This window comes from Pantherophis guttatus, chromosome 10 (genome assembly GCF_059756535.1).
Source record: "Pantherophis guttatus breed Tessera chromosome 10, ASM5975653v1, whole genome shotgun sequence".
Lineage (NCBI taxonomy): Eukaryota > Metazoa > Chordata > Lepidosauria > Squamata > Colubridae > Pantherophis > Pantherophis guttatus.
In genome coordinates this window covers 17,446,005-17,460,685 of record NC_142072.1, presented here as the reverse complement: position 1 = coordinate 17,460,685, position 14,681 = coordinate 17,446,005, and the positions used below count along the sequence as shown (strand labels likewise).

Here is a 14,681-nt window from a genome sequence, read left to right as displayed (position 1 = left end):
GGGAAGCTGAAAGTGGAGATCAGTTGGCAACAGGAAGCGTTACTTCTCACCTGAGACAGATACTATCCTTAACTGGCTTTGTTTGCTCCCCAGCAGCCACTTGCTTTCTTAGAAGACCTGTGCTCAAGAAGCGATGACTCTTCAGCCAGCTCTGCGTCACCAACATCCAGGTCAGACATCCATCAAGTGGAGGACTTGTTTGTTGGCAAGGTTGCCGTGGGGTGTGGTTGGTGATGTGGGATATGAACTGTGGACATGTGAAGGTCCTGCTCTTGGTCCATGGCCCAGTGAAGAGAATGCTAAGAGCAAACAGAACATTCCTGTGATGCAGAGAAGGCTATCTTTAGAGCTGGGCCTGACTCAGATATTCTCTGGGGGGAAAGAGAGAAGAGTTTTCTGGTCAAGCCGGAGATGTTTTCCTCCGCATATTGCAAAATACGTGTGTGAATGTGAAGTCCTTGGTGCTCTCTGGTCTTGACTGTTTTCTTGCAGACGTTTTATTATCCAATTATGTAATATCTTCAGTGCTGGAGGGAAGTGGGATTTGCTTTATGTTTCTATAGAGTGGCTTGCTTTGTCAAGCATTGTTTTCTTCTAGCCGTTCTGATGACATTGTTGTTTATTATTTGTTTTATCTGGATTGGTAGTTCCTAGATTGGGCATTGTTTACTGCTTTGTTGGTTAGTTTGGAATTAATCCTGCTGTTAATCCCTGTTTATCTGGATGTCAATTGCTGGTGAGGAGGTTTTGGTCGATTGCTGCAAAGATGTTACTTTAGTTCGGTAATGAAATGTCTTCAAGAAAACAATTATGCTCAGAGAGCCCCAAGGGCCCAAAAATTCAACCCTGAGCTACAACTATTGTCTTCTAGCGATGTATGACAATTTTGTATGCTCAGTCTAATGATTTAATGATGACCAAGAACATTGGTGGTGCAGTGGTTAGAGTGCAGTATTGCAGGCTACTTCTGCTGACTGCCGGCTGCCTGCAATTTGGCAGTTCAAATCTCACCAGGCTCAAGGTTGACTCAGCCTTCCATCCTTCCGAGGTGAGTGAAATGAGGACCCAAATTGTTGTGGGCAATATGCTGACTCTGTAAACCGCTTAGAGAGGACTGTAAAGCGGTATATAAGTCTTAAGTGCTATTGCTTGCTATTGCTATTTTTCATCTGTGCTGACACCTTCAAAGTAATTGCTTAGAAGATGAATATATAATAGATGTATTCTCCCAAGCTACTTACCTGCTGACTAAATTAACCCATTTTGTAAGTTATCTATAATACATTCAACAGTAAAATAACCCTATTTCACAAAGTTATTATTGCTGGGGGAAAACCTAGAGGGAGTACTTTATAAGGTGCTTTCAATTTTTGGAGGAAAAATGGATATAAATCCTAACTAATAAATGCGGCAGCATTCCTGCCCTCTCTAAAATGAATGCCTCATATCTTAGGCCAGACTCTAGACAGAGTTCTCTGGGCATCATGCATATAGCATGCATATATTCTTTTTTTCTCTCTCTCTGGCAAGCTAATGTAATAATAGTAAAGTAGTAAATAAATAAATAACCAATAAATTCAATAATAAACCAAACAAGTAACAACCAGATCATTTTCATAAGGTAAAGGTAAAGGTTCCCCTCGCACATATGTGCTAGTCGTTCCTGACTCTAGGGGGCAGTGCTCATCTCCGTTTCAAAGCCGAAGAGCCAGCGCTGTCCGAAGACGTCTCCGTGGTCATGTGGCCAGCATAACTAAACGCCAAAGGCGCACGGAACACTTTTACCTTCCCACCAAAGGTGGTCCCTATTTTTCTACTTGCATTTTTTACGTGCTTTCGAACTGCTAGGTTGGCAGAAGCTGGGACAAGTAACGGGAGCTCACCCTGTCACGCAGCACTAGGGATTCGAACCGCTGAACTGCCGACCTTTCAATCGACAAGCTCAGCGTCTTAGCCACTGAGCCACTGCGTCCCTCAGATCATTTTCATAGTATTCGGAATTAGGACTTGAAATGGCCACTTCAGTTGGACAATGGTAGCTTCTTAGACCTGGAACCCTCCAGTGAGTTGACTTCACATTCCTATGATGCTTTTGTGGGCAGAACGTTGAAGTCTCTACGGCTGTTTAATTGCTAAGGATCCAGACTACCCCACCTCCCAGAGTTAGACAGTGTGCTGTGTACAGATCATGGCTTCTTTCTTTTATTCTACCTTCTTGTTCTCTTGCTAGTGAAGTAGATGGCAACAGGAGAAGATAAAAGCAGCAGAGTAGAGTAGAAGGTTCAAGAAACTGTTTACGGATTTCCTAGTATGGCTTCTTGGGTGTTTTTGCAGATGTGACTTAGTCCTCCATAACAAAATACGCCATGCCCTTTTCACTCAAGCTTTGGATAGGAAAGAAGCCACAACGAAGAATGTTGCAACATGAGGACACGCTCTGGTTCAAGGAACAGATGGAATATTTCTTGAAGAAAGTAGTGACCTTCCCCCTTCCTATTACTCAAGCTACATCTTGGCTCCACTTTAAACTTTCCAATAATAAAATTAGGCATTTCTCCTCTAATTTTTTTCCATCTTTTTATAAGAGTCCCCCATATAATATGTGGGAAGTGGGAGGGATTGTAAATAAATGTCCTTGGGGATAGTGGCCCAGATCCTTGACCTATTTGTCTTCTGTCATCATCAAATCCAGCAACGCTTCTGGGCCACAAATGGGTATCATGAGCTTTCATAGAGAATTCAAGGGTTGGGATGTTTTCACCAGGAGCTTGGAAATGTGCACCCCTGCCCAGAACAGGAATAAAAGTAGACATACAGAAGGGAGAGTCGCTAATAACCTGATAAACATATGTTTTTTACCTAGGTATGTTCAATATAGCTCCTATTTGGTCAATAGAAAAGCCACCTCACCAATCATTTTGTCCACAACTGTTATCAACAATTATTTGCACACTGGTCCAAAACTGATAGGATGCTCCCCTTGCTGAATTACACATTAGTTTTTCAAATTCTCTTGCTGATATATATAAATATGTGAAAACATCTACAGTCCCCTCACATCCTGGATATAAATTGTTTCAACTTCTACCCTCAAAACGATGCTATAGAGCACTGCACACCAGAACAACTAGACACAAAGACAGTTTTTTCCCCAAATGCCATCACTCTGCTTAACAATTAATTCCCACAACTCTTGTCAAATAATTTACTAAGACTGTATTACTATTATTCTTCTCTTCCTTACTAGTATCTATCTCTTTCCACTTATTACTACAACCATGTTTCTTGTATCTTTCAATTTATATTGTTTTTATTTGTTTCTTAGTACGATTTGATAGCTTATTAGTAAACTTGACTATCACTGTGTTGTATCTTTTTATTCTTGATGAATGTATTTTATTCTCCTTATGTACACTGAGAGCGTATGCACCAAAGACAAATTCCTTGTGTGTCCAATCACACTTGGCCAATAAAGAATTCTAAATAAGCTATTTGGGAGGTATAATGGTATAAAAACCATTTGCTTGTTTTGTTAAAGGAAAGTTTATAGTTTCATTCCTATGATCTAATGATTATACAGTCTTCCCCTGCTTGGCAGTGTCTGATATGCTGAGACTGCACTTCCCAGAATTCCTAGCCAGCATAGCTGACTGGGGAATGATTGGAGAATGATGGGAGTTTCAGTCTCAACTGGAAGGCAATCTAGTTGGGGAAGGCTGGATTGGAAAATAACTAGGATTCATAAATTAAAATGGAGATCCAGCATCTCGTGATGTTTGGTGCCAAGAGAAGGGACAGCAGCCAATCTTTGAATTCTCAGTGCCCACAAATACTCAGATGTTTTCCTTAATTGACATTACATGCATTCATCTTGCAGGAAGGCCATTTGATATCTGGCAGGGGGGGGCTTCTGGCGAGCAACATGTAGTTGTTATGTAATAGAGCAGATCAAAGGTTATTTTTTTTTCTTCTTGTTAAAGCATGACCGCTGAGTTCGAGGGAACCCAGAATTCTGTGCTTGATCTCCCCACCGCTCAGGAGGAACCGAAGGGAATTGATTTCAGGTGTCCTGTGGATAATATCTGTGGACTGGAAGAGGTCCTTTCTGGAGGAGGTAAGGAGCCTCTTCTGTTGGGTCTAGTGAAGAGCTGCAGAATTATCCTGGACTCTTCCATTCAGTTGTTGAGTTATATATAACTTTTATATCACACTAGCTGGATACCCGTGCTCTGCTAGGAAACTATGTGATGGAGCTTGATAAATTGACACTTACAGCTTGAAAATTAATGAGTAGTTATGATTGGCCTCTCCTCTCTCCTTCTCTCCCTCAGGCTTGCCCCACAGAAGCCTCTCCTCTCCCCTTCTCTTCCTCAGGCTTGCCCAACAAAGGCCTCTCCTATCTTATCCCCTTCTCTCCCTTTCAGGTGGGGAGTAGAATGTCTAAACTCCCAGCCCGCAGGCCATGCCCACACCCAAGTGGCAGTTGGAACAGAGTTCTTTTCAGGTGGGGAGAGGGAATAGAATGTCTAACTCCTTAGCATCAGAGCGTGTTAATAATTATATAAAAAATACTAATGATCTGATGGTCATTTCAAAAAATCCTTTCTTAGCGAGCACCTAAGTGCCAAATTTCAAGTTTGTAGGCTTTATAGTTCTGGAGATTTTATGATGATACGTGAGTGGTATTTCACTTTTATATATATAGATTTTCCCCATGGATCTCAGGAATCATCATTAACACCCCCCTCCCCCCAAAACCAAAGAATAACATTTTAAAAAATCAAATGTACCCAGAAACCAGATAGGTTCCATGTTACAGTCTGTACGCTCATTGCCACTTATGGCATTCTCTAGTTTAGTACACCTGGAAGTAGCCAATGGATTTGCTTCTGACACTTGCTAGGTTTAGCTTTCCATGCATATTTCTACCATTGGAGCCTCCTGCCAAAATGGTCTAATTTATTGACCACTTGTTTTTTTTTCTTTTTCTGGTTTTTCCAGAGGCATCAGCTGACCCTGCTCTGGAAAGGCAGGACTTTGAAGCAGATGTCATGGGGCCTAAATCTCCAGGTGTTGCTGTCCCTTCCACTCCCAAGAAGCAAGAGCATCAACTAGGAAACTCTACACGACATGAGAATGGATTTGTCAGAGGCCAACAGGGGCTGGCATCGACAGATTCCAAAGAGGTAAGTGTCAGGCCTGGAAGCCATCTTTTTCGTTGGGCCTTGAGGTCTGCCACATTTACTACTGTGGGAAATTGGGAGTGGGGATCGTGTGGAGCCAGGGTAATATACAGTCATAATAACATTCCTTTCTCAGAGGTTCAAGGACATCTTGCCCTGCATCTGGGAGGCTGGAACTGGGAGGCATCTCCAGTTGAGATGGTGCTTTAATTGGACCACGTGATGGACTTGTGGGTGTTGGTCAGGGACTTGAATTTTCCTCTGGGTGGGGAAACCCTGGAAGCTTTCAGATTCGGGTTTCCCCAGATGTGCCAATATGACATCTCTAATAAAAAGTAACTTTGAGGAAACTCAAGCCTTGGGAGTTTTCATTCGTTGGGGGTGTTACTTGCAACCCTGACATTAAGACTTTTTTTCCCCTTTTACTAACTTACTGATTTGTTTAGGGCTAACACCATCACAGGGAAGATGCTAATATAAGAAGCATTTTTTGGTAAGATTTACGTATATTAGGACCGTACAAACAATGGTACATTTTAAATTTTTGATTTACAAAATGGATTGAATGCAGACATTTTAATCGCATTGAGTTGTTCATATGCACATATAATACTTTCTTGTCCAACCTGTTGCCACTCAGTCTCAGAAGAACTGGGTTTGGGAGAAAAGAGTAGAGAAAAGATGTGTTTTTGAAAGGGGGTTGCATATTTCAAGTCCCTCGTCAATCATGTCACCATGTTTTCTTCTCTCTGTGTGTGATCCCTACAGGGCAGCGCTGAAATTCGACGGAAGCAGAAGGGTAAGTGGTATCTCTCTGCATTCACCATGGGCAGGGTGTGTTCTGACCCAGCTACGGACCCCAAAGAACGCAGCACACACAAAGTCCGTACAAAACTTAGTTTACTAATTAAGGATTACTGATGAGCTTTCTTAGTAGTTGTTCGAACACAAGTACAGTTTAAATCAGTCTTTTTTGAACAAGGGCTGTTAATTTAACTGGATTGCCCGATCTGGTAGCGATGGTGGCAGGTGGTTTGGAGAACCGGTAGCAAAAATCCCTGCGCCCCCCCCACCATGCCCAGCTGAGCCGCGCAATCATCAGAGGCTTTTTTTTTTTTTTTTACTTTTAAAAGCATTTTTTCTACAACCTCTTCGGCCGAAAAAATGCTTTTAAGAGTAAAAAAAAAAAAAAAAGACTTTGATCGCGCGGCTCAGGTGGGATTGTCAGAGGCTTTTAAAAGCATTTTTTTTACAACCTCTTCGGCCAAGAGATTGTAGAAAAAACGCTTTTAAAAGTTTTTTTTTAAAAAAAAGTTGGCCATGCCCACCCAGTCACATTACCACCACCACCCCCCACACACACCAAGCCATGCCCACAGAACCAGTAGTAACAAATTTTACATTTCACCACTGCTCTGGAGCTTGGGGGGTGGCGCGAAAAAGCCCTCCCCCTGGCATGGTGCAGGTGGTCGACTAGGCCACACCCACCATGGCCACGCCCACCCAGCAACGGGGCAGCGAACCCGTTGCTAAAGGAACTGAAGCCCACACCTGAATTGACTTTAACTGTGGTGTGGATGCCCATTCAGGAGCTTTTAAAAATATGTTAGGCAACCTTTTTTTTTGTCTTTTGCATTAATGAGGAGTCACTACCCGATTAAGTCGACGACGCATCTCCTGCCAGGAACTGGGACAGGTGGACTGTGACGGTTGGCTCTTAAAAAAGAAGGACCACGTGGGCTTTATGGCCCAGAAATGGAAACGGTTTTGGTTCGTGCTGAAAGGACACAACCTTTACTGGTACAGCAACCCCAACGTGAGTGCATTCCAAGACACTTATAGTAACCGTAAACTCAAAGGGGGGCTAGGCTTCCTTCGCGGTGTAACAGTTTTCCATTTATTTTTAAACCCTTTTTTTTTAAAAAAATAACAACAATGAATGGATAGGCCTAGATCATAAGTTTTTGAGTGAGTGCCGGGATAAATGAGCAAGGGCCACTATTTTGGAGATTCCCCCATTTGTATCATGTTAGATATTGAGTTCTTGAGTGATGTTACGCTCAGGAAATTATAAACCCTGCAAAATGGCAAGGCCAGTGGATATGTTTTCCCGTTTCTCATAGAATAGAATAACAGAGTTGGAAGGGACCTTGGAGGTCTTCTAGTCCAACCCCCTGCCCAGGCAGAAAACCCTACACCACTTCAGACAAATGGTTATCCAACATCATCTTAAAAACTTCCAGTGTTGGGGCATTCACAACCTCTGCAGTATATATATCCCCTAAAGGTTTGTTTTGGTTTTCTGATCTGGGTCACTGAATATTTTAGAGCTGCCTTGCACAAAAGGCAGCAAAGAGAGCAGTTCATTGCATAAATGGTTCACGGTTATTCCTTTAAGGTATCACAAGCTTCTGTAGATCAAATCCTCTTGAGTGGATAAACTCGGCTTTTCCATTCATTTAAAAAAAAATGTGTGGTAGATTAAAAGCCTTTAAAATGTCCCAAATCCATTTTTGGATTACATTGTAAATGTAATAAAAAAATGGGCACATTTTATCATATGTGGTGTCAAAGCAAAAAAATTTTGGACAAAGATACACAGGTGTTTAGAAAAGATGATAGGGAAACACATAGATTATAAACCTGAATTATTTTTATTGGGTATAATATCAGAAAAACTTGGATAAGAAAAGAATGTATTTAATATTACACGTTTTAACAGCAGCGAGGATTATTTTCGCACAATACTGGAAAAATGAAGATATACCGCAAGATGAAGAAATAGTTAAGAAGATATTAGATTATGCAGAAATGGATAGATTGACGTAGAATACTATCAGAGATGGAATTTATTTTACCAATGGTTGGAAAAAAGGGGTGGAGATTAAGAATGTAAATTTGTATTGTTAAGCAAATTAAATACCCAGACAATATGATGTTTATAAAACACTAAGAAATGTATTTAATAGAAAATCAATTAAAAAATAAATAAATGAATAAAATAAAATGTCCCAAATCCTTTAGTTTCTGGCCAAAGATTAATACTTCTACCTCTTTTCTTCTTTTCTTGTCAATGGATTCTTTCCTCTTCCTCTTCTGAAAACTAGGATGAAAAGGCTGTGGGATTGATCACCGTGTCTGCCTACAGATTGGAGAGCACCAAGGAACAGAAGAAGAAATAGTGAGTGCAAACTCAGGGGTCCCCTTGAGCCATTTTCCAAGAAGGAACAAGCTTTGAATTGGTTCTCCAATGCTGAAGTCCTTCAGATATGTTAAACTCTCATAATTCCAGCTAGAAGAGATCTTTTAGCAGTTTGTGGGCTCCGAATGTATTTGGTTTGTTACTTGACAAGGTATACGCACTAAGAGCAACCTGGATTTCTGTGTTAAATCCTTATGTAGCCTATAGATTACCATTTGTATATCTGAGGGCACTATGGGTAGGCTTGAGGGAAATATACACTTTGCAAAATTCAGAGGGAGGGGAAAGTCTCACTGGTTACACAGTCCTTTCCAAGCTTCATTTTTGCAGCTGTATCCATGCAGATTGGTAAATGGATATAGGTGTGATTCCCAACAGCAAGGAATTGTGAGAAATCCCACTACTGTCACTTTTTTTCTCTCCAGTGTTTTCCAACTCACCCATGAGAAGTACAAGCCCTTCGTCTTTGCAGCGGAAACCCTGGCTGATCTGAGCATGTGAGTAGCCTCTAAGGCAGGGGTGTCAAACTTGATTTCATTGAGGGCTGCATCAGGGTTGTGTTTGACTTTGGGGGGGAGGACTGGGGGGGACATGGTCAGGGTGGGCATGGCCAGCTCAACATCACTCCTGTTAGGGGTGCCTGTGATGGCCCGAGCGCTCTGCCAGTGAAAGCAGGCTCCCGAGCTCCGTTTTTGGCTGCCGCAGCACACAAACCTCCCAAGTTCCGTTTTCACTGGCAGAGGGTTGTAGGAGGCCATGGCTGCCAAAAATGGAGCTTGGGACCCCTTTTCTCTTGGAGAAGCACCGCGGCCCAGTCCTTCACTGTTTCCAGGGCAGCTCTGCGGGCCAGATCTAAGCCCCGTGCAGGCCGGATCCGTCCCCCAGGCCTTGAGTTTGTCACCCCTGCTCTAATGCATTTGATCAACACTCGGGAAGAGCTTGAGGTTGTTCCTCAAGGAATATTAGCAGATCCCAAAGTCTTGAATGCAACTCCATCATAGAGGGTCACAGGAGCAGAGAAAAAGGCCTGGCCACTTCTTGTCCATCTCCCCAACTGGCAGGGCCTATGAATTTATAAACAATTTATCGGTTCATCTGTGCACACAATTCCTTTTAGAATTGTTTTTGTAATCAAAGTTATGGAGACTTGGGATATTGTATTTCCAATGAGAACGAGAGTGGAAATAGATTTCTATGCTCAGCTATGGAAGGGGATGATGGAAGGTGTTCTGACCTAGGCTTCCTGTTTTCAGCAATTTCATATTCAAAGTTGCAAGGAAGACACCTGGGAACCTGGGAAAATAACAAGCTGTGTTTCTTCCTAGGTGGGTCAGCCGTTTGATCACATCAATGACTAAATATACAGTGTCCCGTAAATCTGAGCCATCTAACCAAGAAGGTGAGTGCCTGTTAGAATAATTGAGTTTCTACTGGCCAAGTACATAAGACATGATACACCTGCATCACATATACTAAATAAGGGATTCACCTGAAAGTCTGTAGAGATTCTCAGTCATCCAGGTCACGGTTGTCCCAAAGGTGCTTTTTCAGTAGGCAACTGGACTTTCTTGTTTTTAGGAGCTTCCATTCCCCACTATCCCATCAGAGTTGAAGAAGCTTTTTGGATGAGAAGCGAAACGTTTTCAAAGAAAAAACAAGGAACTCCAGTTGCCTACTGAAAAAGCACCTTTGGGAAGATTCACCTGAAAGCAAGAAGCAAGAAGACCTTGAAGCAAGACCTTGAAGCAAGATGACAATTCTATACCCCCCGGCCCGCTGAAAAAAATCAGACAGACAAAAAAATCTGCCTCCATTGTCATATTTTGACGTAATATTAGTACTGGTATCTACCTGGTTTCACTAACATGATATAAACCTGGATATGGATAATTTCTCCCAGTCCTTGCCTCCTTAACCTGGGAATATGGACATACACAGATACCAAGGCATGCATAGTAAAGATAGCAATAGCAATAGCACTTAGACTTATATACTGCTTCCCAGTGCTTTACAGCCCTCTCTAAGCGGTTTACAGAGTCAGCATATTGCCCCCAACAGTTTGGCTCCTCATTTTACCCACCTCGGAAGGATGGAAGGCTGAGTCAACTTTGAGCCTGTGAGAATTGAACTGCTGGCAGTGAGCAGAGTCAGCCTGCAATACTACATTCTAACCACTGCACCACCAGGGCCAAGGAAAGGAAGGGAGAAATAGCAATAGCACTTAGACTTAGACTTATATACTACTTCACAGTGCTTTAAGAGCTCTCTCTTAAGAGGTTTAAAGAGTCAGCCTAATGCCCCCAACAATCTGGGTCCTCATTTTACCAACCTTGGAAGGATGGAAGGCTGAATCACTGAGCCAGTGAGATTCGGACTGCCAAACTTTCCGGCAATCGGCAGTCAGCAGAATTAGCTTGCAATACTGCATTCTAACCACTGTGCCACCACGGCTCTTAGATCAGGGAAAAAGGGAAAGGAAGATGGTGGCTGGGGATGGTAGATTTCTAGGATGGAGGCAGAAAGCTGGTGTGATGCAATTCATCCCATTTCAGAGTTTCCATTCAAATATATATTTTCCCCCCTCTGGATTCAATCCGACTTAGATTGCTACAGCGAAACAGAAGCAGAAGATCCTGAGGATGACTCTCCTAGGCCTAGCTTTGATCAGGTCAGATTTTTTTGATGGAACATAATTGTAAAAATAGTGGGCTGTTCTTACTTTAAAATATCTTGATTCTTTTTATAAACTCATTTGAGACTTTATTATTTGGGGGGGAATGAGAGGCAGCTACAACAGGCATATTGTGATTTCCAAAAAGGCCCCAATTCCAGCATGCAAACTTAAGGTGGGAATCCATGCCTTTGACTGTGTTTGGAAGGGATTGCAATGTTAACCATTGAAAAGATCACTGCAGAAGAATGTTGGGTGTGATGAGGTTGAGCTTGAGGGGGTCATATTTACTCATATTTTGTCTCCATCCATTATTTTCTTTCTTCATTTCTGGCAGACAAAGCAGAAGGAATTGGAGAAAGCTCAGTTGCCATCAGGGGCTACTGGGAGTAGCCAAAACCTTCTGGGCAGCCCAGTTTTCCAGGACAACATAGATGAGAAAGCAGCATCTCCCTCTTCTCCAGGTGAGCTCACCTTTGGTACCTTCCCAAGTTGCACTGGAAAGAACATGGCAGGTAAGATGTTGGGGAAAAAAATCAACTATAATTGTACATCATTCCTAAAGCAGAAGGATGCAGATTTCTCTATAGGTTTTCTGAAATGTTTCTCTTAGCAAAGGCAAATAGGAGAAAGGAAAACTAGAATAGTTGAACACCTCTAAGCTGATGAACTGAAACAGAGGAAATTTGGCATGAAACTTTAGGGCCACTTTCTCCAACTGGAGTTATTCAAATATTTCAGACTACCGTGTTCATCTTCCTCTGCTGAACTGACAGGGAGTATGGACACGTATGTGCATCAGGGGTGGGTTCTAATTTTTTTTACTACCTGTTCTGTGGGTGTGGCTTTTTTGTGGGTGTGGCTTGGAGGTCATGTGACTAGGTGGGCGTGGCTAGCTGGTCAGAGTCATTTCTGGAAGGTCCTCTCACGACCAGTCCTCGCACTTATGACCCGACTCATTTGTTTGCTTTTAACACTGATCAGCTGTAGGACGGCTCTTTGAAGCCCCGCGGCAAGAGTTTAAACAGTTTTTTTCCCTCTAGCTGATAGCTGGGACTCAGGAGGCATCAATAGATTGGGGGTGGGACCAAATAAAAGGTAAGAATAACATGGGTGGGTGGGGGTTGGAGGGCAGGGGGGGAGAACCGGTTCGGTGACGTCATATCATCACCACTACCGGCTCGGCCAAACCGGACCGAAACGGGAGGAACCCACCACTGGTGTGCATACGTCAGTAGCCAAATGAAGATTTGGCATCTTGTGTTTTTTTTTTTTCATATTGAGACTGTGTTCCATTGGTAGTATTATTTAGGACATCCTCATGCCAATAAATGTGAATAGATGGGTGCCAATCTGTTCTTGAAAATGCCCCTTTCTCCTTCTTTCTATCACCCCTTTTCTCTGTGTGTCTTTCTCTCTTTCCCCAAATAGCAGGCAGGCTTCATAGCTCTTTGCCAAGGTCTGCATTGCTAGTCTGCACGAAAATAAAAGGATGTTTTTAGTTGATGGAGTTAGCAGAGATGAACAAATTGCCTGCTCTGGTTAAAGAAAAGAACACAACTAATTTTGTTTCTACTTGGAAACCACTTTTGGACTTTGTACTTGAGGTGGAAATAAATGTGATTTGGGGTTTTGCCGATTAGATAGGTTTGTTGTTACCGGAATGGCTAAGTTTATGTTATTAGATAAAAGTAAAAAGTTGAGGTTTGATGTTACACGGTGGTATCTTGTATCTTATGAAGATCCAGCAGAAGAAGAACTTCAGTCACTGATCAAGTGTCTGAAACAAGGAGGAGTATCACTTATTGGGAAACAGCAGGTGTTCACCCGCGAATATTACCGGAAATCGTTTGTCAAACGTAACAAGAACCCAGAGATCAACGAGAAAGTACATCTGGTTCGGACACTTCAAAGCACACTCAAGGCAGGTGGAATGTAACTTTGGGCTGGGAAACAGCTCCATTTATGGGATGGATGCCTCTGGGGGGTGGTGAGAGATTGGGTAGGACTTGATTTACATTTTTGGGGGGGCTCACTGAAAGACAGTTATGGAAGATGGAGGTAAAGAAGCCCAACTACAAATGTAATGTACTTCACTAAATAGGCACAACAGATGAAATTCCTTTTTTTAAAATTTTTATTTTAATGGCTACTTTTCTTGAATCCTAGCCTGCAAAAGGTGTGAAATGTGGATTTTATTTTTTAATCATATTTTACCTTTCTTGCAAAGACAGTGGCATAAATAATTCCATCTCTTGCTTGCTTGAGCCTCACAATAATCCTATGGAGAAGTAAGGAAGACAGAACATAATTAGACCACTATCATGATTACATAGAGATTTAACTCAGGATCTCCCCAAGAGATCCCATACAACACGCTAGCTGTGAGGTGTCTGGTTAGATCCTGAAAAGATTTCACAGAGTAACTCTTCTTTTTTGAAACCTTCATGGGGCTTAACAAGAGCTGAAGCCCTGGCCTATAGCTATAAGGTCCTATGCTGAACGTATCACTAAGAAGGCTATAAGAATTTGCTTCAGATGACACATATTGGGGATATCAGTGAGAGGACAGAGTAGCATATGTTCTAAGCAGAGGATCCCAAGTTCAATTCTTGGGTTTTTCCAAATAGAGAAAATAGATGTGTCTGAAATCCCGCAGAGATTTGCTGCTAATAAGTACAGTAGTGGAAAGTACCATAGTAAAGCCATCAGAGTTCTCAATCTATAAAAGTAGTTTCCATGCTGCTGATATATTACTGTCAGGTTGTTTCTGGATCCAATGTAAAGTTTTGATGTGATTCTTTTACAACCCAGATCAATCTGAGACCAGAGTATTTTAACTATCAAAGGAGATTTTTTTAATGTCATTTCTGGTGTCCATCTGAGCTCTTGTCTGGTATCCAGGCCAAGTGTCCAGCCCATATGAGGCAGATACAGAGACAGATTAACAGAGTTGGAAGGGACCTTTATAGGTCATCTAGTCCAACCTCCCGCTCAGCAGACCCTACACCACTTTTTGACAGATGGTAGTCCAGTCTCTTCTTGAAAGCCTCCAGTGATGAAGCTCCCACAGCTTCTGAAGGCAACTTCTGTTCCATGGGTTGATTGTTCTCACTGTCAGAAAATTTCTCCTTATTTCCAGGTTGAATCTCTTCTTGTTCTTTATAAAGACTTCCTCAACTGTGCGGGCTTAGACATACCTGATTCCCCTTTTATACATTTCTAAGGCTTAATAAACTAGGGATGTGGTGGCTCAGTGGCTAAGATGCTGAGTTTGTTGATCGAAAGGTCGGCAGTTCGAATCCCTAGTGCCGCGTAACAGGGTGAGCTCCCATTACTTGTCCCAGCTTCTGCCAACCTAGCAGTTCGAAAGCACGTAAAAAATGCAAGTAGAAAAACAGGGACCACCTTTGGTGGAAAGGTAACAGCGTTCCATGCGCCTTTGGCATTGAGTCATGCCGGCCACATGACCACGGAGACGTCTTCGGACAGCGCTGGCCCTTTGGCTTTGAAACGGAGATGAACACCGCCCCCTAGAGTTGGGAACAACTAGCATATAAGGCTTAATAATGTAAGGGATTGGTCCAATCTGGCACAATGGATTTGATGTTTCCTGTGCTGTTTT

The 14,681-nt window shown here is 42.4% G+C and overlaps 1 protein-coding gene across 2 annotated transcripts in view; it reads left to right on the top strand.

Annotated features, from left to right (window-relative positions):
* The window catches only part of CNKSR1 (connector enhancer of kinase suppressor of Ras 1), a 39,167-nt gene that overhangs the window by 23,309 nt on the left and 1,177 nt on the right, over positions 1 to 14,681 (top strand). Inside the window, exons 11-21 of one of the 2 annotated variants that reach the window (XM_087876293.1) lie at positions 97 to 170; positions 3,981 to 4,114; positions 5,002 to 5,186; positions 5,952 to 5,982; positions 6,827 to 6,999; positions 8,291 to 8,364; positions 8,811 to 8,882; positions 9,711 to 9,784; positions 10,989 to 11,053; positions 11,394 to 11,520; positions 12,799 to 12,980. In XM_087876293.1, coding sequence (XP_087732419.1) covers positions 97 to 170; positions 3,981 to 4,114; positions 5,002 to 5,186; positions 5,952 to 5,982; positions 6,827 to 6,999; positions 8,291 to 8,364; positions 8,811 to 8,882; positions 9,711 to 9,784; positions 10,989 to 11,053; positions 11,394 to 11,520; positions 12,799 to 12,980 — 1,191 coding nt within the window. Of the gene's footprint in view, positions 1 to 93; positions 171 to 3,980; positions 4,115 to 5,001; positions 5,187 to 5,951; positions 5,983 to 6,826; positions 7,000 to 8,290; positions 8,365 to 8,810; positions 8,883 to 9,710; positions 9,785 to 10,988; positions 11,054 to 11,393; positions 11,521 to 12,798; positions 12,981 to 14,681 lie in introns of both variants that reach the window. The other variant, XM_087876292.1, reaches the window with a different exon arrangement.